This window comes from Nyctereutes procyonoides, unplaced genomic scaffold (genome assembly GCF_905146905.1).
Source record: "Nyctereutes procyonoides isolate TBG_1078 unplaced genomic scaffold, NYPRO_anot_genome, whole genome shotgun sequence".
Classification (NCBI taxonomy): Eukaryota; Metazoa; Chordata; class Mammalia; order Carnivora; family Canidae; genus Nyctereutes; species Nyctereutes procyonoides.
This window is the reverse complement of record NW_026575135.1, coordinates 28,649,167-28,672,182: the sequence shown is the minus strand read 5'-3', so window position 1 is coordinate 28,672,182 and position 23,016 is coordinate 28,649,167. Positions and strand designations below refer to the sequence as shown.

Sequence of the window (23,016 nt, the reverse complement as noted above, 5' to 3'; positions counted from 1 at the left end):
TTTCAGGGATTTTAATGTAGACATCTTGGGAGTGGGTATTATTTTCCCTTCCATACCCTACCATCCCTACCATCAGGTTTTTCCAAATGACTGTGCTCTCCTGGATAGTGACCCCCATTTGGCTGCTGAAAAGGCAAAGCTGCCCGTAAACATCCATGTCTAGATCTGGATCCCCTGGGAAGGGCAAGAACAAAAAACAATTTAGCCTAGTGTTCCTGATCCTGAATCAGCCTTGCCCGAGGGGGGCTGCTCAGGCCACTATATGTACATTCTACATCAAAAATTATCACTTTATAGTAAGTTACTATACGATAGTAATACAGATTATTATAACAGGAATACAGAATTCATACTTCCACTCCTTTGACAATTCATGCTGGCATGTCAAAGGTCTTGAGGAATCCTCCAGTAAAGAAACCTATTGAGCTTGTTTAATTCTAAATTTTCTCAACTTACTTTTCATGTAACATTTCATGGAACACTTTGGGAATGATGCACTAGATTGTCCTCTGACTTTGTTCAATGTCATGAAAACAGCTCTACAAGGTGTCTGCACATCTCCAGCTCCTCTTAAGAGCCTAATGCTTGAAGCCATGCTTCCTGCCATGAGGGAGTAGTTATTCTCTTGCACCAGCCCTCAGGTGCACTTTGGCAAACCCAGAACCCATTCACTGACTCACACACACACACAACATATTATGAAGTGACATATTGTTCAGGTGTCTCAGTTCTGCCTGGAGACTCATTTCCTGGAGAGTTAGGTGTTTTTTGTTGTTATTGTTTTTCCTTCTTCTCTTTTCCTTTTCCTTATCTCTGTTCTCAAAACTAAAGGGGAAAAAAATGAGCAGGAAATGTGTGTCACCAAATATACTTAGGAGTTTTGCTTTCCTCCCTTACCTGTCAAATCAAATACTTAGGCAGATTGCCACATGAAAACTAAAACGTTTTCTTCTTTCAGCAAATGGTTGCTACTGTCAAAATAGAGAGGAGTACATTCATTCCCTTATTTCTGGTGTGTTCCAGGCTATAACTCTGGAACTCTACTGCATGGATGTTTGATTCACCGTAGTCTTTCTCAGAAATCACTGGAAGCTTGAGAAATACACAAAATCTCAGAAGAATACTTAGAGATAATTCAATGGACTTTCTTCTGGAGTATCCTTTCAGTATCCCTAATTAAGAGGCTCTTCATTTATGTTTCACACATTTTTACAACCATCAACTATCTACTCACCTGAACAAATCCTCTGTACTAGAGTACTGGGTAACTTGCCAAGCCCACACCAGGCTATGTGCCTCCTCTGTACGTCTGAGATGCTTTCTTTCATCTATCTCTTCTTCCATAATAATAGTAGTAAATATTTACTGAACGTTTACCACAAGGTAGGCACTATGCCAGCCCTTTTTATTATGTCATCTTATTTCATCTTAACCACAGTCCTATGATGCAATATTGCTACTTTACAAACAAAACAAAATTATTTACTGAGTTTTTATTGTATTTTCTGATATTATTTACTGAGTGTCTTCCATACTTTGGACACTAAAGTGCTAAGCACTTTACATTTTTATCATCATGTCTATGACTAGGTGTTATGGTTTTTCCTTTGCAGATAAAGAAACTGAGGCTTCCACAAGGTAAGACATTCCCCCACAGTCACACAGCTAATAAGAGGTAGAATGGGGAAACCTAAAAGTATCTTCTATTTATCCTTCATTGCCTCCTTCTCCCTAATATCTTTCCAGCCAGAAGGGTCCTCTGTATATCTGCAAATTCACAAAGTATGTCCTCATCATCCCAGTCTTGTTACTTGTCATATCATGCACAGTGCTTAATTTTTCCCTACTGGGCATCTCTCAATCTACTTTGCATTCCTTAGCATGTCACTCATAACACAGGCTCTTATAAATACACATTGGTTTAGAGTAAGTCAGCTTACAGCTTACAGCAACCAGGACTGGCAAAACAAACAAACAAAACAAACAAACTGCTTTTTGATGAGGAGTTTCCAGGTCTCAGTTGATTTCTTCATTGTTTCAGGCAACAGCTACACAATGGCATTCAGTACAGGGGATGACACTGAATGGTTTGTCCCCTGGTGCTTGTTTTAGCAGCTACCATGGCTATTTGGCTAAGTCCCCTCAGATTTACTGGTGAGGCCAAGGCTGAAATAATCTGTGAGTCAGAGTAGCTCCAGCTTCTGAAAAGTGTCTGATACACAGCAGACACTCAACAAATATCTTTTGAATAACGTCCAGTTACAAAATCATGTGCTACAGATTTAGCATTTGGAAATGATAATCATTCACCTCTGAAATGATTCTTAAAAATCAATTATCTAGAACATGATACACTCAAGACATTCATTTTCACTTAAATAATAGATTAACTTCAATAATAAAAATTTAAAAGTTAAAAAAACTGTAAAATGAAATCTTGTAGATTCTTTTGGTGATAAAGTGAAATGCTATATGCAAACTTAGTAACGCTGTGCTTGACGCATGATTGATGCCCAATGTAACATTAGCTACAATGATACTAAAGAACCTTCTGCAGGTTGGTCTCCATGGGAAATATGAACTATGGATTCTGTTTTTTAAAGAAAGTTAATGACAGTATCTTTCTACCAAAATATGTATCTTGTAAGGAAAACATGCTTTTTAAAAAGCCACCAAATTAATAATTTCTCTTATTTGTATAATTTTGGGGAAAAAAAACCAAAATCTTTTATTTCAACAATACTTCTGTTGCTGCTCTTCAGTAAAAAGGAAAATAACGCCATTAGAAAGCTGCTTATGGATTCTAGAAAATCTTTATTGAGTGTCATGTTTCATCGTGCCATGTTCATCGTGCCAGCCCAACCCCTAAGCCAACTCATATAATGCCAACACATTGCGACTGCTAGCTGTTTCTCCAACTGAATCAAGAATATGGCAGAGATGGGCTAGCTGTTTATCACACTATTCTCTCTTCATCCTGGGCACAGAGCTGTACTACATTTCCTGGCATCCGTTGCACTTAGCTGTGACTATGACTATGTGACTAAGTTCCACCAACAGGATATGGCTGGAGGTAATATGTGCCCCACCAAGCCTGCTCATATAATGCTCCCATGCACACCTCTCCAGCTCTTGCCATTCTGCCCTAGCTTGATGGAGATAAGTCTGGAAACCCTGAAAGCCACGTGGAAGATGGTAGAGCTACAAGATAGAGGGTTTCTGTGTCCCTGACTACTGCTTGGGAAAAGGCCAACCAGAGCTCAAGCAACACAGTTCTAAACTTTATATGTAAGAAATGCTTCTATCATGTTTGATCCATTCTACTTTCTTGAATGTGTTTGTTAAAGCAGCCTCTATCTGGAAGTCCCGAGATTTTTGCAAAGTTACGAAATACTGTCAGATTATTTGTAAAATAGTAAACCTAATCATCATATGCCAAATCAGATACTGGGTTATAAAATAACTAAATAAGCTAAAACTATATCATTGTAGACTAGGTTTTACTCTAGGTAAACCATCAAGAGTTCCAAAAGTTTAAGAAGAATGTTGTTGAAAATCTTAAGATATAGAATATTCATTTAATTTATTTAATTTTTCTGTGACACATGAAAAGTCTGCTGTTACTTGATTTCGGTGATAAGGACATCTTGATCTTAGCTTATTAAGCACCAGTGTTTCAAAGAAGGAAAGGATAGTTTGTGCAAGAGCATTCATGCAAGTAGACATTTTCTGAGAACTAGACATTTCTGAGACTTCTTTAAAAAAAAAAAAAAGTGGGGGATCCCTGGGTGGCGCAGCCTGCCTTTGGCCCAGGGCACGATCCTGGAGACCCGGGATCAAATCCCATGTCGGGCTCCCGGTGCATGGAGCCTGCTTCTCCCTCTGCCTGTGTCTCTGCCTCTCTCTCTGTGTGTGTGTGTGTGACTATCATAAATAAATAAAAATTAAAAAAAAAACAAGCTGGTGAGAATTGGAGTTGTGAGATATAGGCTCTCACCTACATTTAGTAAATGACAGATTAGGATCACTTTCTTAACTTCAGAATTGTACGACTATATTCCATTATGATTTTTTTTATTTTTTTTATTTTTTTATTTTTTTATGATAGTCACAGAGAGAGAGAGAGAGAAAGAGAGAGAGAGAGAGAGAGGCAGAGACATAGGTAGAGGGAGAAGCAGGCTCCATGCACCGGGAGCCCGATGTGGGATTCGATCCCGGGTCTCCAGGATCGCGCCCTGGGCCAAAGGCAGGCGCCAAAGCGCTGTGCCACCCAGGGATCCCTCCATTATGATTTGATCATTGATAGTAATCCATAGTTTAAACTGATCATAAAAATACATTTTATTTAAATATTAAAGTGTACAGGAATATGTATTTGTCCTGTGTGCACACTGGAAATATATCAGGAGACACTCTCAGAAACTGAAGCTTCAACCATAATAAAGTCCAATTAAGTAAATTATTTGTTTTGTTGTCCAAAGTACATGGGACCCAACCTAGTTTAAGGCCATCAAGTTAAAAATGTAATGCCAAATAACATTACTTACTGGTTATCAAAAAACTGTCCTGTTAATGCTGTAAAGACCTTTTATGTAAATGGATAATCAATGGCGCTTCTGAAAAACTGCCTTTGATGATCACAGCTGTTCACCTGGGCCCAAATGCATCCCAAATAACTTACTAAAAACATCTCTCAAATCAGTCTTCTCTCCATCTCCACTGCTCCTTCTTTTATCTAGACCACCAGAGCTCTAATCTGCTATACCAAAATATCTACTCTCGACCTGGGTTCCTTGCTTCCACTCTTGCCCCTTCTCCAAATGGTTCCCCTCAAAGGGTGCCCAAAGCAATCTCTCTAAAGCACAAGTCATATCACACCACCCACTGGCTTAAAATTCTTTCATGTATCTTGACTGGTCTTAGGATAGAATTAGAACTCCTACATGGCCTGCCATCCCCTACCCCATCCAATCTATCTTAGTACCAATCTCCCATTCCCTTCACTCCAACCCAACTAATCTCCTTTGTGTTCCTTGAATATCACCAATTCTTTCCTATCAGGGCTTTTGAACTTCCAGTTCTCTCTGCCTGAAATGTTTTCCCTCCAGCTCTTCACACGACTGACTATTCTTCATCCTTCAAGACTCAGTTCAGCCATCACCTCAATTACCCTCCTGCCCTGTTTATTCCCTTCACAGCACTTATAATACCCTATGATTTTATTCTCTATTGCCTGGAAATCTAGACACTCTATTAGGACATGAACTTTTCTTTTTTCTTTTTTTATTACCATGTTTCAGGCAACATATCCTCAGAGATGGGTGGATGAATGGATGGGCAATATAGGCAACAGTTAATTTCACCATTCTTTGTCCCATGGACCATCCATGAGAAACTGTATTATCACATTGCCAATAAGTGTTACTGTCTTGTCCTGGTAGGCATGTTTATAAAGCAAAAGCAATTTCTGTGTCTCCCCTGGGACTATAAAGAAATTTTAATTCTGGGGCCATCCATTTGGCCCTTTCCACACAGTGAGTCTTACTATTAAATAAAAAAAAAATAGCCAAGTTTGCAAAAACTGATCATCCCAAAATGACATGTCATAATATTTAATTACCTATAGTATCACACAAGCCTATCCAGGCTTTGAATTTTAAGCTACCCAACTTCTGAAGAAGCTCTTTCAGAAGAAACAAAAGTCACCTCAATGCAGAGTAAAACTATAAGCCACTTCCTTGGATTGCCATATCTAGGACTATCACCCTTAGAGGAGTACAGCCAATCAAAGCCATGACCATGTGGAAATCCAGGGCACACTTCACTTTGGCTTATGGCAATGGGTCAATATGACAGAATAACTTGTTTTCCCAGTTCTGGCTAACTGGAGGAGAGCTTTGCCTACAAATAGGTTTCCCAGACGTTCCTCTGTACATATAATAAGAAATGCAGAATTGGATCTGGCCAGAGGCTCTGGAAATGTCAAGGCAGTCTCTCCACACTGAATGTCCCTGAGAATGCCAACATTCTCAAGTGACCACACTTTTCCCCACTTTGAGCCATGGTGAAGACATGCTATCCAAACTCGGCTGAACTAAAGAACTCCATTCTGTAACTCAACATGAGAAAACTCAATAAGCCCCTGCAGAATGCCTGCCAAGGAACTGCGCATTGGCAATGTGACATCTGCCTATACAGAGGGACATTACAAGAATCACCCCAGCAACGCATGTGGTGGTAGTCACTCCTGTAAGGCAGGCTGGGGTCTTTACCTAGGAAATTCCACAGTGCTCTCTTCTTGAAGGCCCACAGAGAAATGCCTCCCAGGGCTCAGTACCAAGAAAAACATTGTTTCTACTGAGGATTTAGCTTTGCTGATAGGTTTGTTTTATCTTTTGGACACAGTGATTACTTTAACAGATCGCATTTCCTCTTTGCTTCTAGAAAGCCCAGGGACAGATCTGCAGCCCTTTTCAATAATGACACTGGACATTATGACAGGCATTCTTATGTTCCAACTATACCACTGACTTCATCTTGTTTACTTATATATGTTTTCCCTCAACTCTGATTTCTTTAAAAACTTTGTATTCTCTTGTATACATTTTATAAACTGCATCAAATCCTTTTGGGAATGAAACAGGCTGTTAGTGCATAGAAACCACAATGGATTTTACACCAAACCTATCACAACCCTAGATCCTATAAAAACACAATATGGCCTCAGAGAGACCTGGGCTGGAATCCTGATTCTGCAGGTTTCTAGCTACGTGATCTAAGGCAGGTCCCTTAATATTTCCAAACTTCCATTTCCTCTTTAAGAATAATGACATCTTCATTGTATTGTGGGTGGGAAAAATAATGATAATTTACATGAAAAGTTGATATTTAGTAACTGCAAAATAAGGAGCTATGCAGGCTGCTACCAAAAATACCTAAAGGCAATGTCTGGAAGACACAGGGACACAGACACATGGAGAATGTCATGTGACTACGCAGGCAGAGACTGGATGCATTGAACAAGCCAAGGAACACCAAGAATTACCAATAACTACCAGAAGCTAGAAGAGGCAAAAGAAGATTTGTAGGGAAAATGGTCATGATGATATTTTGATTTTGGACTTTTAGTCTCCAGAACTGTGAGAAAATAAATTTATTTTAGGCTCAGTGGTTAAGCGTCTGCCTTTGGCTCAGGTCATGGTCCCGGGGTCCTGGGATCGAGTCCACATTGAGCTCCCTGCAGAAAGCCTTCTGCCTCTTCCTATGTCTCTGACTCTCTCTGTGTGTCTCTCATGAATAAATAAAAAAAAAATCTTTAAAAATAAAATTTCTTATTTTAAACCATGCTGTTTGTAGAAATCTGTTATGGCAGTCATAGGAAACCAAAACATACCCCAACTCCTATAGCCCCAAAAGGCAGAAGTGAAATAACCAAACCAACTTTCAATCCAGCTGATCATCTGCCAAGGTCTCAGAGGTACATACCTCGTAACAAGATGCATTTCATGGAAGGTATATGTTAGAAGAGCACAAAGACTTTGACCTTAGGGTAAAATAAATTAATTACCCTCTCTGACCTTCAAACAGCTCATCTATAAAATGGGATTAGGTATAAATCAATGGTGGCAAATACAGTTTAATTGAAAATGGCTGATTAAGAGTACATGTTAAGAAGGATTATGAGGAGTCATTTGGATAAAGAGGCAGAAACAGATGGAGGGTCAAAATACTACATCTTCATTCTCTTCATGCCTCTGTGAACATCCTTCTTGGTTTCCTCTTCCACTGCCCGCTCTTTAAACACAGGTGCTTCTTAGGGTTCTGATACTCACTCACACTTCTCTTCCAACCTTAGATAAACCAACTGATTCTTATGGTCTTAAATTATCACTTATAGCTTCTGCTAATAATTTCAAATCTATCTCTCCCATCTAGATCAGTCTCCTATCATCATTTATTTTTTTTTAATTTATTTTTTATTGGTGTTGAATTTACCAACATACAGAATAACCCCCAGTGCCCGTCACCCATTCACTCCCACCCCCCGCCCTCCTCCCCTTCTACCACCCCTAGTTCATTTCCCAGAGTTAGGAGTCTATGTTCTGTCTCCCTTTCTGATATTTCCCACACATTTCTTCTCCCTTCCCTTATATTCCCTTTCACTATTATTTATATTCCCCAAATGAATGAGAACATATAAAGTTTGTCCTTCTCTGATTGACTTACTTCACTCAGCATAATACATCCTCATTTAATCCCATACATCCATCTCCACTTGGCTATCCCATAGATAATTCAAAGCAACTCATTTATAACAAAACCCATCAACTGCCCCCCTAAGCCTGCTCTTCTTCTCATATGCTACCTCTTATTTGTAGTACAATCATATAACTAGTTAGAAAACTGGGCCTTTTTTCCTGGTCTAGTTCCACTTTCTCACCCTCTCATTCCAAATTATTCATCAAGACCTGATAATCTTACCTCCTAGATAATTCCCTTCCATACCTACCATCACTGTCCTAATTCAAACTTCCATCAATTCTTAGCTTTCAAGATTCAGCTCAAGTATCACTGCCTCCAGGAACCTCTGCAAGGAGAGGGATTACATCTGGTTTTTCTGCCCTTATACTATTAGAATTTGTTTTTGTGTCTAACCCTGTAGGCAACAGATAATGATGATGATGACAATGAGGACAACAATGATGATGGCGTATATCATCTATTAACCACCTACTACATATCAGGCACCATTCTCAGCAGTTTGTACCTCCAAAACCACCCTCTAGGGTGGGTTCTCATTATTCCTATTTACAGATGACGTATAGAAAGTTTAAGTGACTTGCTCAAAGCTATACAGTTCTACCAAGAGGTTGTTGAACTGATCTGAAATTCAATTTATTTATTTATTTTTCTTTAAAGACTTTATTTATTTATTTATTTATTTATTTATTTATTTATTTATTTATTTATTTCTGAGAATACACAGAGAGGAGAGAGAGAAGCAGAGACACAGGCAGAGGGAGAAGTAGGCGCCATGCAAGGAGCCCCATGTGGGACTCCATCCTGGGTCTCCAGGATCAGGTCCTGGGCCAGGTGGTGCTAAACCACTGAGCCACCTGGGCTGCCCTGAAATTCAATTTAAATTAAAATACAGTCATAAGGTAAAATGGTGAAACATATACCTATCTGTTCAATAAATATTTATGGAACGTACACTATGTGTTAAGCACTAGAGATACAAGTAAATGAATACATAAACACATTAATTTTAGATGTAGGGGAAATCTCTCAAGAAACTTATTCCAAGGGCAGCCCCAGTGGCTTAGCGGTTTGGCGCCACCTTCGGCCCAGGGCGTGATCCTGGAGACCCAGGATCTAGTCCCACGTCAGGCTCCCTGCATGGAGCCTGCTTCTCCCTCTGCCTGTGTCTCTGCCTCTCTCTCTCTCTCTCTGTATGTGTCTCTCATGAATAAATAAATAAAATCTTTTAAAAAACATCAACAACAACAAAGAAACTTATTCCAAGCCACTTCTCTAGGCCTGAACTGACCCAGGAATCTGGAAAACCAGTCATTATTCACAGAATTCTAAATAGTTTTGAGAAATACTAGGGGTGGCAGACTTAACATAGGGTTTCCTCCTTTGCTATCATCTTCCCCACAGAGCTGAGAAGCCCCTGTGAAGTATCAGAAAAAGCTTCAGTTATGGCCTTCCTTTCTGGCTTCAAAATAGTGACAGCCTCCAGCCTCCACAATTCCCTCTCCTTTGACGGCAGATGGGCTGCTCCTCTTAGTGGAGGCAGAGGGACGAGAGTTCTCTGCATGCTGGTGAAAGGCTTACACTGATGGCATTGAGGTCAGAGGACCTGTATGTCAGCCTGATTTTGCCCTCAAGTAGCACTGTGACCTTGGACAAGTCAATTCACTCCTCTGACTTCAAAAATCTATCTCCAAGTGTCCTTCTAACCCTACATTCTATGATTTAGATTCTGTACTTCACAGGCTACCAAGCGGTGGGGGTCTTGGCAAGAAGAGACTCTTGCCCACTTTACCTGGCTCCAATAGATTATTCCTGGACACCATCCTCAAATCCAAGCATTTCTCAGACACTACAGAAATCCTAAAATTTGGGGCATGTGAGTCTTCTATCAGTCTAAGAAAAGTCTACTTAAATTTTCCCATAATAATGCCTTTCTTTGTTATTCATAACTGTCAGGAAACCTATGACCCCATGCAAGCTGACAGTTCTTAAAAGAAGACCCTGTCCTCATCCCTGCAATGGCAACTAAATATTTTTAAATATTTATCCAAGATGGGGTGCCTGGATAGCTCAGTTGGTTAAGCGCCAGATTCTTGATTTCGGCTCTAGTCATGATCTCAGGGTCCTGGGATCCGATGGGCTCTGTGCTCAGTAGGAAGTCCACTTTCTATCCCCCTCCCTCTGCTCTCTCTCTCTCAAATAAATAAATAAATCTTTTAAATAAATAAATATCCAAGACAAGAGGACATCTCTATCCATCACTTACTCCACTCTTGCTTTCTTCCCAGACTACAGGCACCCTTGGATGTGGTCTGGGAAGAAATCCACATTTACCCAGTGAGTAAAGTGAAAGAAAGCCCAATTAGGATTCGAATGGACCAAGAGAAACAAGGGTACAGGTGGAAACTGTTCAGGTAATCCCCAAACTGAGGGTAGGTTTTACTGATATCAGATATTTATTTACTTAAATGATATTTTACTTAAATATCTACTTTACATGGTAAATTTCTTTTTACCAGGAATCATTTTCTACGAGCTAAAATTATTTCTGTGCACAAGTTACTACATGCATCATCTGAAGTTGGGCTATAAAAGAGAACCAAGGGTTAAGTCTGTCCAAAGGGTCTCCCCTTAGGGGTGATATAATGAAAACAAAACAAAATAAAACAAAGCTGCTGGGAGCATCTGATATAATATAGAAGTGGCAATGTTGGGAGAAGGAGGAGGTCTTGGAGAATGGTCTTGGAACCTCTCAATAGTTTTGCTTCCACAGCAAACTTGAGAATCAAAAGAAATCACGTGGTAGTTTCTTATCCAACAAATATTTAGTGTCTTTATGTAAGAGATGCCATGGATACAAAACTGAATAACTGTTTGGACAGTTAGATATGTGAGTCACCCAAACAACACAGAACTATGTGATACCACTAGAGTAGAGGTATGGCTGTGCTCATGACCTAACCAGCCATGGGGAACCCCAAAGAGAAAACAATGGAGGTTTGAGCTCCTACTTACCATTCTGTGAACTTGTTAATTTCCCTAATACTTGATTTTGTTCTTCCCATGTACCTATACCAAAAGAACTAAACCACCAAATAATTTCCCTGTCATTGAGACATGGCTTCAATCTTTTAGGCATCCAACAAATAGTTACTGAGCACCTATTTTGTGCCAGGGTCTGTGAAAGGCACTTGGATCTGTTTAATCCAGGTCTAGGGAGCCATTTATCCTGGGCCTCAGATTCATGAAATGTATATAATGTAAATTTTTTAGATTATATCCAAACAATAACATATATACAACCATAGATATACTTACAGGATTAAACTTCAAAGCATATCATAACTTTTATAATCTTATTTGGGCAATTTTCAAAAATATATACAAATCTCCCTACTACTGTGCCACATATCATTCATGGAAGTGATCCAGTTCTCTCTCAATTACTGTAAGGTCTTGCTGGACATTTAAGAGAAGACAGCTAACAAACCACTTGTTGCACTATGCTCACAGAACTTAGTGTTTAGTGGGGAAACATATCAAATAAGGATACATATCAAACTAATAACCAGTTATCACAGGGCAGACAGTGGCATGGCATGAGGCTGAGCTGGTAAGCAGAGCTTTCCCTTTATCTGAAGTGTTTGAATTTTTACTATAAAAACATTCCCATATACTACTTGTGTAGTCATTACAAATTTCTACATCAGGTACATCATTAAAAAAACAACCACGAAGAGGACCAGAAGACCATGGGAGAGGCTGACCCCAATGTGGGAGGAAGGGAGATGAGCAAAACACCAACTTGGAGCTTCAGGGTTGGTCTGAAGCTAAAACAGCTGCACACAACTCTGTGGCCACCATTATCTGCATACTCTAGGGAAGGTAACACCAGGAATGGATGCTCAGCTTCCCATCTCAGAGCTTTCTTTTAGGCTCAATCACCTTCTGACCCCACAAATGAAACCATCTACTTCCATGTACTGAGTAACACAGATGATGAACATGTTACTCTCACCTTGGTTTGAAAGTTGCCTTTTCATGGAGAGCAATAAATCTTACCAGAAAATACTAAATGCTCCTGAGCTGAATCACAACAATTCTGTCTAGACTGAAATGTCTCATCTCCATTTTGTCAAACAAATTGTGTCTTGCCCATTACTGTTCACCTTATAATCCATATGGGCTTTACACAGTTCTATCAACAACAGAGCAGCCCCTGCTAATCAGCTTTCCCTCTGAAGAAAGCCTAACCAAATATAAATGATCTCAAGACATGCTAGAGAAATAAGAGCAGATATTGTGGAAATATCATTAGCCAGGCAACATACAGACTGCTAATGACAGATGGAGCAGTTGTAATAGACAAATTTTGGGATAAAAACATTTCCTTACACTGTCATTCTTTCTAATTTTCCTGTTATTTTGAAATATACTCATGTGGCATGGCTTTTACCAGAGGCAAAACCAATGACTGATCATCCAGTAATGCTCCTGATGAGAGCAATGTGTAGATGTGTGTGTACACATATGCGTGCACACATAATATTTTTAGTATGGCAGGTACCTCTCTGGAGTGTGCTGTGCAGTTTTTAGGGACATGCACACAAGTAAAGCCAGCACAGAGTAATGCAACTGAATGTACCTCTGTATGAGGTGAACGACTTACTAGCAGAGGAAAAGTTCCGTGTGAAGGGCTTCATGTCTGAGTTCTACTCTAAGAGGTCAAAAGGAGTTTGTCTGGTGGATAGGGTTATCAGGTAAAATAATGGGACACCCAGTTAAATTTGAATTTGGGGTAAATGACAAGTGACCTTTTTCTTGTATAGGTACCTCCCAAATACTGCATGGGTGTTCTGTATTTTTATTTGCAAAATCAGGCATAGATAAGAACTTTTAAAAAGTTAACAGTGGAAGAGGGGAAGATATGCACATCAATCATCTTTCCTTCTTTGTCATGAATACTGTCACTATCAGCATCAATTAACATTTACAGTATTCACATAGGGATGAGGTCCATGCTATAGGGAAGACCTATGAATTACTCCTCCCCTCTAAAACACTCAGAATATGCCTGCTTCTTCAATTGTGGACTCTTTATTCTTCCATCTTTAAGACCCAACCCAGTAATTGGCATGTGGTACTAGCTAAAAATACAGTTTTGAATAAATGAGGATGTGACATGGAACGACAATAAAGGGAGGAAATTTGGGGGGAGCAGGATAAAATGACAAAGCTGTACATGGCAGAAAATACAGGGGCCTTCAAGATAGTGATGACAGCCAAATCTGTAGTCACCTCTATCACCTATGAGCAGAACCTCTTAGCATAGTAATTCAATTAAACAGTCTCTTAGTTTAGTTAGTAAGGGTGACCTGTCCCAAATAACAGCAAAGCAAAGCAGTCTAAGCATTCTGAGTGGGTAGGGGAAGGGGAAGTATATAAAATTGGGAAACCAACACTTACTCAATTATCCATTTTAAAAAGCCACAATGAAGGCGGACAGAGCATTGTAAAAAAAAAAAAAAAAAAAAAAAAAAACCAAAAGAGAAACAAACAGTTCTGCCTAGGACGATGTAATAAGTTTTACGATGAAAGAAGTTATGTGAGATACATAAGCAGGTATCGCCTTCAGAGGCGTTTTGTACTTTATAGACTCTTTAATTATAAATATACATACATATATATATAAACATATATATTTTTATTGAGAAGTTGCAAGAATATCTTCCCACATACTCTATGTTACTCTATGGAATGAGAACTGAGTCTTGGGGTAAATTCACATTTCCTTTGAAGGTATCCTGGAATGGAAATTTTAAGTAAATAAAGTAGTATTTATTGGTCACATTGCAAAACACTTAATAGTTTTTTTTTTCTTTTTTAAAAAAGATTTTATTTATTTGAGAGACAGCACTGGAGAGAGAACATGATAAAGAGAATATGAACGGGGGGGGGCGGGGATAGGTAAAGGGAGAGGGAGAAGCAGATTCTCTGCTGAGCAGGGAGCTCACTCGGGGCTCCATCCCAGAGCCCTGAGATCAAGACCTGAGCTGAAGAAGACGTTTGACTGAATAAGCTAAACTTATTACTGTTACTAAAACTTAAGCTAAACTTAAACTGTTACTCTATGGAATGAGAACTGAGTCTTGGGGTAAATTCACATTTCCTTTGAAGGTATCCTGGAATGGAAATTTTAAGTAAATAAAGTAGTATTTATTGGTCACATTGCAAAACACTTAATAGTTTTTTTTCTTTTTTAAAAAAGATTTTATTTATTTGAGAGACAGCACTGGAGAGAGAACATGCTAAAGAGAATATGAACGGGGGGGGCGGGGATAGGTAAAGGGAGAGGGAGAAGCAGATTCTCTGCTGAGCAGGGAGCTCACTCGGGGCTCCATCCCAGAGCCCTGAGATCAAGACCTGAGCTGAAGAAGACGTTTAACTGAATAAGCTACCTGGGGGCCCCTAATTTTTTTAATGTATGTTGTTTTAAAAATAGCTCTGCCTTGGGCAGCCCCGGTGGCTCAGCGGTTTAGCGCCGCCTTCAACCCGGGGTGTGATCCTGGAGACCGGGGATCGAGTCCCGTGTCAGGTTCCCTGCATGGAGCCTGCTTCTCCCTCTGCCTGTGTCTCTGCCTCTTTCTCTCTCTGTGTCTCTCATGCATAAATAAATAAAATCTTTAAAAAAAATAGTTCTGCCTTATTAAATACTAGCTGATTACAGAAAACTAAAAAAATGAGGTAAACAAAAATACAAAAATAAATAAAAATCACTAAAAATAATAATTATTCTTATACACTTCTAGATTTCTTCTGCACATATATGCTATCAGACTCTGTATACTACCATGGAAGCTTGGTTTTCAACTACAAAGTGAACTTATCCAATGGCCAAATACATTCCCACACCACAATATTTAATGCTTTCACAGAAAGTTTCTACTGATGAATTACTTAACCAACTACCTATTGCTTAACATTTAAATTGTTTTCAGTTTTTTCTGTGATAAACTTCCCGACAGCTAAGTCTTTAAAAGATGTCCATCACTATTTCTCAGGGATAACTTCCTAGAGAAGGAACTGCTGAGTCAAAAACCATGTACATTTTTAGGACTTTTGATACATATCATCATTTTACTCTCTAGGAGAGTTGTATCAACTTACTATCCTATAGTGATAAAATATAAAAGGCTCATTTTCCAAATTATTTTTCCAGGTTGGTCATCTCATAAAATATGTGAAATCAGAATTCAGAGAAAACACAGATAGAGTAATATATGTAGTAAGTTTTCTATCCATAGAAAGCTTGTCCAAAAAGCCAGGATTTAAAAAAAAAAAAATCCCACTGTCCATAGTTTGCCTTTGGGTGCAACGAACTGATTTAGATAAGAACTTTTAAAAAAGCTAAACTTGCAATCACAGTCTGTCACATTTGTGGAACCGTGCTTGCTTTTGCGTTACCATTCTAAAATGAGTTTATTAAAAATTAATATATTTCTTTGTTAAGATAATAATTAAGCTAGCCTTGTTTTAAGATGATAATTAAGTTCCTGGGCAAAGGAATGCACCTGGCTTGAACATAACCAGAAGAAGATCATTTTTGATCAAACAAAATGAAAACCAAAAATGATGGATAGCCATCATTATCACAGTAATAGTGGTCCAGATGTGAAGTACCTCCTTAGTGAAAAACAAATAGGAATGAACAAGAACCTTTACAGCATTCAGAACCTCCAATAAGAAGAAAAGACAGCCAAGGCAATGTTTTAAAATCCTATCTAAACCATAGCTAAAAGTAAGGAAAATGCATGACACTATGAGAGAAGCTAATAAAGCAGAAAAATATTCTCCAATATACAACTTCCTTGAGGACTTCTATAACAGGTATGGGAGGCATATGAAATGTTAGGCAGCCATGGGAAGTGCTAGATGGGGTATGACCAAAGGAAAGGATAGTGGGAGAGTATCAATATTTTCTAATGACAACAGAAAACCAACGTAGCTTACTCTTCTATTTGGTAAGTGCCATGCTCAATTGACCAACTCTGCTTTTCATCTTTTTTGAGACCTGGGAAAATAAAATAAAGAGAAAATACCCAGGGTACCTGGGTGGCTCAGTCGGTTAAGCGTCTGCCTCCAGCTCAGGTCATGATCTCAGGGTCCTGGGATTGAGCCCCACATCGGGCTCCCTGCTCAGTGGGGACTCTGCTTCTCCCTCTCCCTCTGTGCTCTCTCACACTCTCTCAAAAAAAAATAATAATAATAAAAGAAAGAAAAAAATAAAATATCCAAATAGAGAAACTTAATTTTACAAGATTAGAGAAACCTAAACTATGTTATGTTCTGGTGGCCCTGCAATCAAATAATTAAAGTCATTTGGTCAATGTCTATGATTAACTCAATGAGAGAAAATGTTTGGCTGCCCAGCCAGATTAAAAGAAACACAACACATTTTTTTAAATAGATTGCTCTCTTAGGTAATAGTTTTGAATGAATGAGTGTATAGAGTCAGAAATTTCAGTTCTTTCTGAAATACTATACATCGATCTTGTTATGACAATTCTATAGGACTGGGATGGGTCATCCAGGCAACTAAGGTAATACAATGGTAATGCTTTGCTCATTTTGAAGAAAGAGATTAGCATTTCTAAAGTCAGTGTACTCACCCAAAGTCATAACAAACCTCAGAGGCAAAGGAAAGGGACTGAAACTCTGAGAACCATAAAATGAGAACTAAGAAAACTCCTCCCCACTGAAGATTATTCAGGTGTATAAGAGGCAGATGAAGGAATCCTTAAGACCTCAAACATCATTGCCAACCTTGAGTCTGGTGGATTTTTTAGCCTAAGGGAAAAAAATGAGCACTAAGCCTGATGTGATTCGCAAGTGTTTGTGGCCTGCATGCCTGGTGGGTCTGCTCATCACTGGTGTGCTCTCCCTGGACTGTAACTTGCTACATTTTCACCTGAGGAAAGTCACCTGGCAAAATCTGAGACTTCTGAGCAGTATGAGCAATTCATTTCCTGTAGAGTGCTTAAGAGAAACCAAAGCTTTTGAGTTGCCCCAAGAGATCCTATCACACACCCAGCCCGTGAAAAGATACATCAAGGAGGCCTTCTATGAAATGTCTATACAAGCCTTCAACATTTTCAGTCAGTACACCTTCAAATCCACTTGGGAAAATGATTATCTGAAACAAATCCAAATCGGACTTGATCAACAGCTGCAATACGTGGAACGATGCTTGGAGGAAGAGGAGAAAGAAGAGGATGACTCAAAAGAGATGGAAGAGGATGGGATAAACCGCTCAGAAGCTATGGTCCCCCAGCTAAGCAATCTAGAACTGAGGAGATATTTCAATAGGATAGACAACTTCCTGAAAGAAAAGAAATACAGCCACTGTGCCTGGGAGATCATCCGAGTGGAAATCAGAAGATGCTTCTACTACTACTTTCAGAAATTCGCACCACTGCTCAGGAAAAAATAAGGTATATTTTTATAATTAAAGTTCCACTTCTCTCCAACATCTTCTCCTTCATCTTCTTTTAAGAAATCATTAAGCTAGCCCTAAGCCTGTCCTCCGTTGGAGTGGCAGTGATTTAGGTAATGTTTACTGTCTCTAAAGTTGGCCTTGAGACATCAGCCACATCCACCTTTTCTAAGAGGGATGCCAACCATCTGCTGTGTACCAATAGTCTTGTTAGAAAGTTCTGAAGACAGTTTTAAAGGAAAAAAAGAAACCCTCTCCATATTCTCCTCTTTCCTTCCTCTTTCCTATTTTATATTTGCTTTGCTCTACTGCCTTTGACTTTGTCAAGCCAATGGCTGGAGGATATGAATGAGAAAATGCTGTAAAATGTAACACCTCAATGATTTTAACTGTCATACTGCCAAGGCAGTTTATTCTGTGAAAGTTGAGCATGTTAAAGGAGCTTATTCTACAAGTTTTCATAGAGTTAAAAACTCCCTTTCTACCCTTGCCCTCAAAAAAAAAAAAAAGTTGAAATTTCTGCCCTATTTGCTTCTCAGTTTGGTTTGAAATGATACAGTTTGTAGGATGGCATGTTATTATTTTAAGAGAATGAAGATCCTCAGTGATATCAGATGGTTGAATTAGATGGCCATTAAGTTCTCATTCATCCTTTGAGAGCCAATGATTCTTATGTGGAAAACACAGTTCATTCCCACTGCCTACTATTTGATTTCTACACCCAAGTGCATGGAAAATGCTGCAGAAAAGTATAATATCTGCCTTTCATTGTTTCTCTGTATTTTTTATTTATTTTTTTTCTCTGTATTTTTTAAATGCCTGAGATGGAAGTATCTACAATCATATTTCACATTGGATTTTCCCATTTAGAAAGCCAATCTCTGTTGAGTAAACTAGTTATAATAATACATGATACTTTACTATAGTTTATCTTTTTAGAAATTATCTTGTATCCAGATTACCTAGATTATTTTTTTTTAAAGATTTGATTTATTTATTCATGAGATACACACAGAGAGAGGCAAAGACATAGGCAGGGGGAGAAGCAGTCCTCTCAGGGAGTCGATCTGGAACTCATCCCAGGACTCTGGGATCGTGACCTGAGCCAAAGGCAGACACTCAACCACTGACCATCCAGGTATCCCAGATTACCTAGATTATTAAATTTTCGTGTGTGATCCTTCATCTGCATTAATCCATTATCCAACTGAAATTAATTTTCTCTTCCTCTTTCCTTCATCCCATTTCAGAATCATGTACCTTCAAGCAAGAATTAATATAAAGATTTGTGGCTACCCAGATGCAAATGCACAAAGAATGCACCTGGTTCCACCACTGAGAAACCTCTCCTGTTATCCTGTTTCAAAGGCCAGCTACTGAACTGTTTATATTCAAAGTTCATTCAAGTACAGGGCTCAAATGGTAAATCCAAATAGAAAAAATCTTATAAAACTGAGGCAAATTTCAGCCAAAAATTAAAAGTTGTGGATGATGGTATACTGGTTATCAATGGAAGGAATGTAAATAAAATGAGTTAGTAAAATCCTTTTAGTAAAAACAACTCATCAACAGAGTTGTCCTAAATGGGGGGCGGGGGGGGGGAGACAGGAAGAGGCACCATAAACTGTAAAGATGTTGGGGCATGCAAACTACTAAGCAGAAAGTATACACTCGGTATTTTCCAACAATTTTTCTAACAATGCTTTTGCATAGTCTCCCTAATAACTCTACCGAGATCATGTCAGTTATTTTAGTAATTTATGGTTGCAGTCTTGCCAAATGTTTACTATGCTAGAAGGAAGAGAATTGGCACTTTGAGTCAATAAAGATTGTCCAATTACATGGGCAGGGTCAGAAGTCAGAACAGTATGCTTTTATCAGGAGCACCTCTAATCAGAAAAAGGAGAATGTTCCCACTGGAAAAAAAATAGGATAAGGGCATAAACTGATATCATCATAAGAGAATAAATACTAACAACAACAGGAGAAGTGTTTAGTCTTATTTGTGGTTAAGGAAATACAAAAGAAGACAAGAGGATACCCCCCTCTCATCCTTCAGCAGAAATAAAAAAGGGTAATTATAATACAGAGCATGAGTGGGGTGCAGGATACAGGGGGAAAAATCCTCTTGTATATTGTTAGAGAGCGGGTAAAGTGGCACAACTTTCCTACAGGACAATCTTAAATATGCTTTAAAAAGTGCATTAACTCTTTCAACCTAGCTATACTAGCTCCAGAAATTTATTCAAGGAAATCACTATTCATTGGAGCCCTATTTATAATATCTCCCTTTCTTTTGCTTTCATTTTTACTTCTCTGTATTTTCTATTTTTTCTACAGTGATTCGGGGAAGGGGAGGTTAATTCTAAAATTAAAGAAACTGTACAAGCTCATCTTCCACTACAATTATCCTGTTTTCCTTACTGGGGTAGACTGGGACAAACACTGCCCTTTCACTTTGCTAATGATGCCTTTGGGCATTTCTTGAGCAACCCAAGTCAGCCTCATTGCTTCTTTCCTGCTGCTTCTGCTGCTAAATTTCAAAGGAATCTTTCCTTAGGCATCATTTTCATAATGAAACGTTTGTAAAGTGTCTCCCAGTGCCTCAAAGATTTTGCTTTCTTTTCTTTTGTTCGTCCCATTGATAAAATCCAGAAATCGCCAGAAAGTGCTCTGTGTCCACCTTCCTGACTTAGTAGTCTCCTTTGTTTTTCTATTTATTGAATGGAACTCAAATTTCTGTTAAGTCAGGTAAAGGGAAAACTCCTAGAACTGAAGAGCCCCCACTTAAAATGCTCGAGTGGGTTACACAGGTCACAAGCATTTCGGTGGAAGCTGGCTTCCTCCCTCCCCAGGCTTGGGGAAGGGACCAAAAGGTAGAGGGTGAAAAGAGTGTGCCTGAGGGATGATTGCGCCTCCATCAGAAAAAGCTGGTACAGTAAGGCTGAGCATGTGTAGGTTCTAACAGGTGCACAGGCTTGGCCTCCCCCCAACAGGGAAAAGGCCTCTCCAGGCACCCCACGGGGCCCCTGCCTTCCCAGACTGGCTACTTTGCTTTTGCCCTCCTCTTTAATCATCCACCCTCCCTAAGAGAGAAGCACGATGTGTAAGCACCTAAGGGTGAAGGGAGGCACAGAAACAGGGCTCCCTATAATCCAACAGGGGCACCCCCAAGGGACCTCGGAGGCTGCCCCAAACCACTGGTTCGCCAGGACTTGGAATCGTCGGCATCGCCCCCAGCCGCGTCCGTCCCGGGTCCTCCGGGTTTGCCTTCTTCTAACTGCTGACAGAGGACCTGGGATTCGAACTTGGAGCCCTACCCCACGTCAACATTCCTCGTTCAGGCTGGAGGGAGCCACCTCCCCGCGGTTTCCAGGCAGTCTCGAGGCTTCCCGGGTTATTTCCTTTTGCGTCGTCGCCCGTTGTGCAGCCCGCGGGGCTCCGCAGACCCGGGGCCTCGGCCTCACGTCCTGCCGCAGGGCCCTGACGCCGGCGCCGTGGGCGGGGAGTGAAGCCCACGGGAAGGGCCGCCCTCCCGCCTGGGGACAGCGGCTCCTCGGGCCGGCGGCGCGTCTGGGGTCGGCGGTGCGCAGCCGCCCGCCCTCCTCCGCCCTCCTCCGCCCTCTAGCCGCGGGCCTGGGTGCGGCGGCCCCGCGGGGCTCGGGCTCCCCGGACGGGGGGCGCCGTGCGCGGGGGGGCGGGGGGCGGGGGCGCCCTTCTCTCCGCGAGTCCCGCCAGATGCTGCGAAGGCAAACAATGGGGGAGCCGCGGGGAAACAAAAGGCCGCTCGTCCCATCCCCACGGGCTCGGAGCCGTGGCCCCTGCGGGGAGGACATGGGAGGCGGCCAGGAAGGTGGGAGAAGGGGGAGCGGGGGGGGGCGGGACTCACTTGCCAGGCTCCAGAAGTCCGAGGGGGTCCCGGGGCAGCGAGGACGATCCGCGGGACTTGTGTTTGACAGCTGGGGCCCGGGGGTCCCGTCCCTCCCTCCTTCCCTCCCTCCGCTCCCCTCCCCGCGCCCCGCGCCCCGCGCCCCGAGCGCCGCGCTCCCGCCCGCGCGCACTTTCGCAAAAAGTTTGTCTCCCGCCGCCCGCAGCCCGACGGACGCGCGGCAGGCGCCCTGCGCTCGGGACGGCTCCGGGGCGCCCCCGGCGCGTGCACACTCGAGGCCCCGGAGCCCGGGCTGCGGACGGGCCCCCGCCCGGGAAGGGCGCGCGCGGGCAGGGGCGGCCCGGACGAGCGCGGCCCCGGAGCGCAGCCCCCAGGTGCGCCCCGCTCCCCGGCCCGCCGGCCCCGCGCGGGCTCTCACTCACCGTGGGGCTCGCACCGTCAGCCCGCGGCCCTGCAGGCTCCTGCGCCGGGTCAGCCGCGGCCGGCTCCCGAGGACCAGGGCGAGCCGGGGCGGGCGACGTTTGCGGATCCAGATGGCGCGCGCGGCGGCCAGGAGCGCGCGGGCGGGCGGGCGGGCGAGCGAGCGCGGGGCAGGAGCTCCGGCCGCCGCCGCTCCCGAGTAGCCCCCGCAGGCGCCAGCGTGCGGCCCTCGCGCGGGGGCGCCGAGCGGGGCGGCGGGGGGAGCCCCCTGGCGGCCGCCCGCGAAATGGCAGCTCCGAGGGCGAGGCAAGTCAGGTCGCGGCGAGGCTCCACTTGCCTCCCGCAGAGGATGGGGGCGGGGGCGGGGGCCGGGGCGGGGCGGGGCGGGGCGGGGGGCACCGCGCGGTGTACGCGGGCTCCCCGCCTCGCCGCGCAGCAGACCCTCTCACCAGCGCGGAGAGGGAGGTAGCGCATCAGGAGGGGAAGTCACCTCCTCCAAGACCTTCCGACTCGTTGAAAGAACATTCTTAATAACAGGAGTCACTAGATCGGAGCTTCCTAAGGAAAATAATGTCTTCCACATCTTTTTATTCCTCTATAGCACCTTAACACGTGTTGATGGAGGAGTACCAAGCGGCTAAGTATTGCATTTTACGATTCTAACTGGACACTTGAAAGAGGTATTGAAATATATATATATATGATTTTATTTGTTTGTTTATTTATTTGAGAGAGCGCACAAGGAGGGGTGAGGGGAAGGGCAGAGGGAGAGGGAGAAGCCGACCCCGCACTGAACCGGCAGCCGGGAGTGGGGGCTTGATCCCAGGATCCTGAGATCATGACCTGATTGATGCTTAACCAACTGAGCCACCCAAGTGCCCGGAGGTGTGGAAATATATTAAGTAGAAATAGGATAGGTGATTAACAGCCTCCTCCGTAAAAGTGGTTTTGACAC

General features: G+C 42.0%; 2 protein-coding genes across 4 annotated transcripts in view; one reads left to right on the top strand and one right to left on the bottom strand.

Annotated features, from left to right (window-relative positions):
* The window catches only part of MOB3B (MOB kinase activator 3B), a 189,800-nt gene extending 167,485 nt beyond the window's left edge, over positions 1 to 22,315 (bottom strand). For 2 of the 3 annotated variants that reach the window (XM_055302078.1, XM_055302076.1), the window contains exon 1: positions 22,064 to 22,315. The gene's annotated coding sequence lies outside the window, so the exon portion shown is untranslated. Of the gene's footprint in view, positions 1 to 21,641; positions 21,662 to 22,063 lie in introns of those variants that run through there. The other variant, XM_055302079.1, reaches the window with a different exon arrangement.
* IFNK (interferon kappa) lies at positions 17,120 to 17,749 on the top strand. The gene has a single exon (XM_055302080.1). It carries the CDS (start codon positions 17,120 to 17,122, stop codon positions 17,747 to 17,749), a length of 630 nt encoding a protein of 209 aa, XP_055158055.1.
* Positions 22,316 to 23,016: the final 701 nt, after the last annotated feature.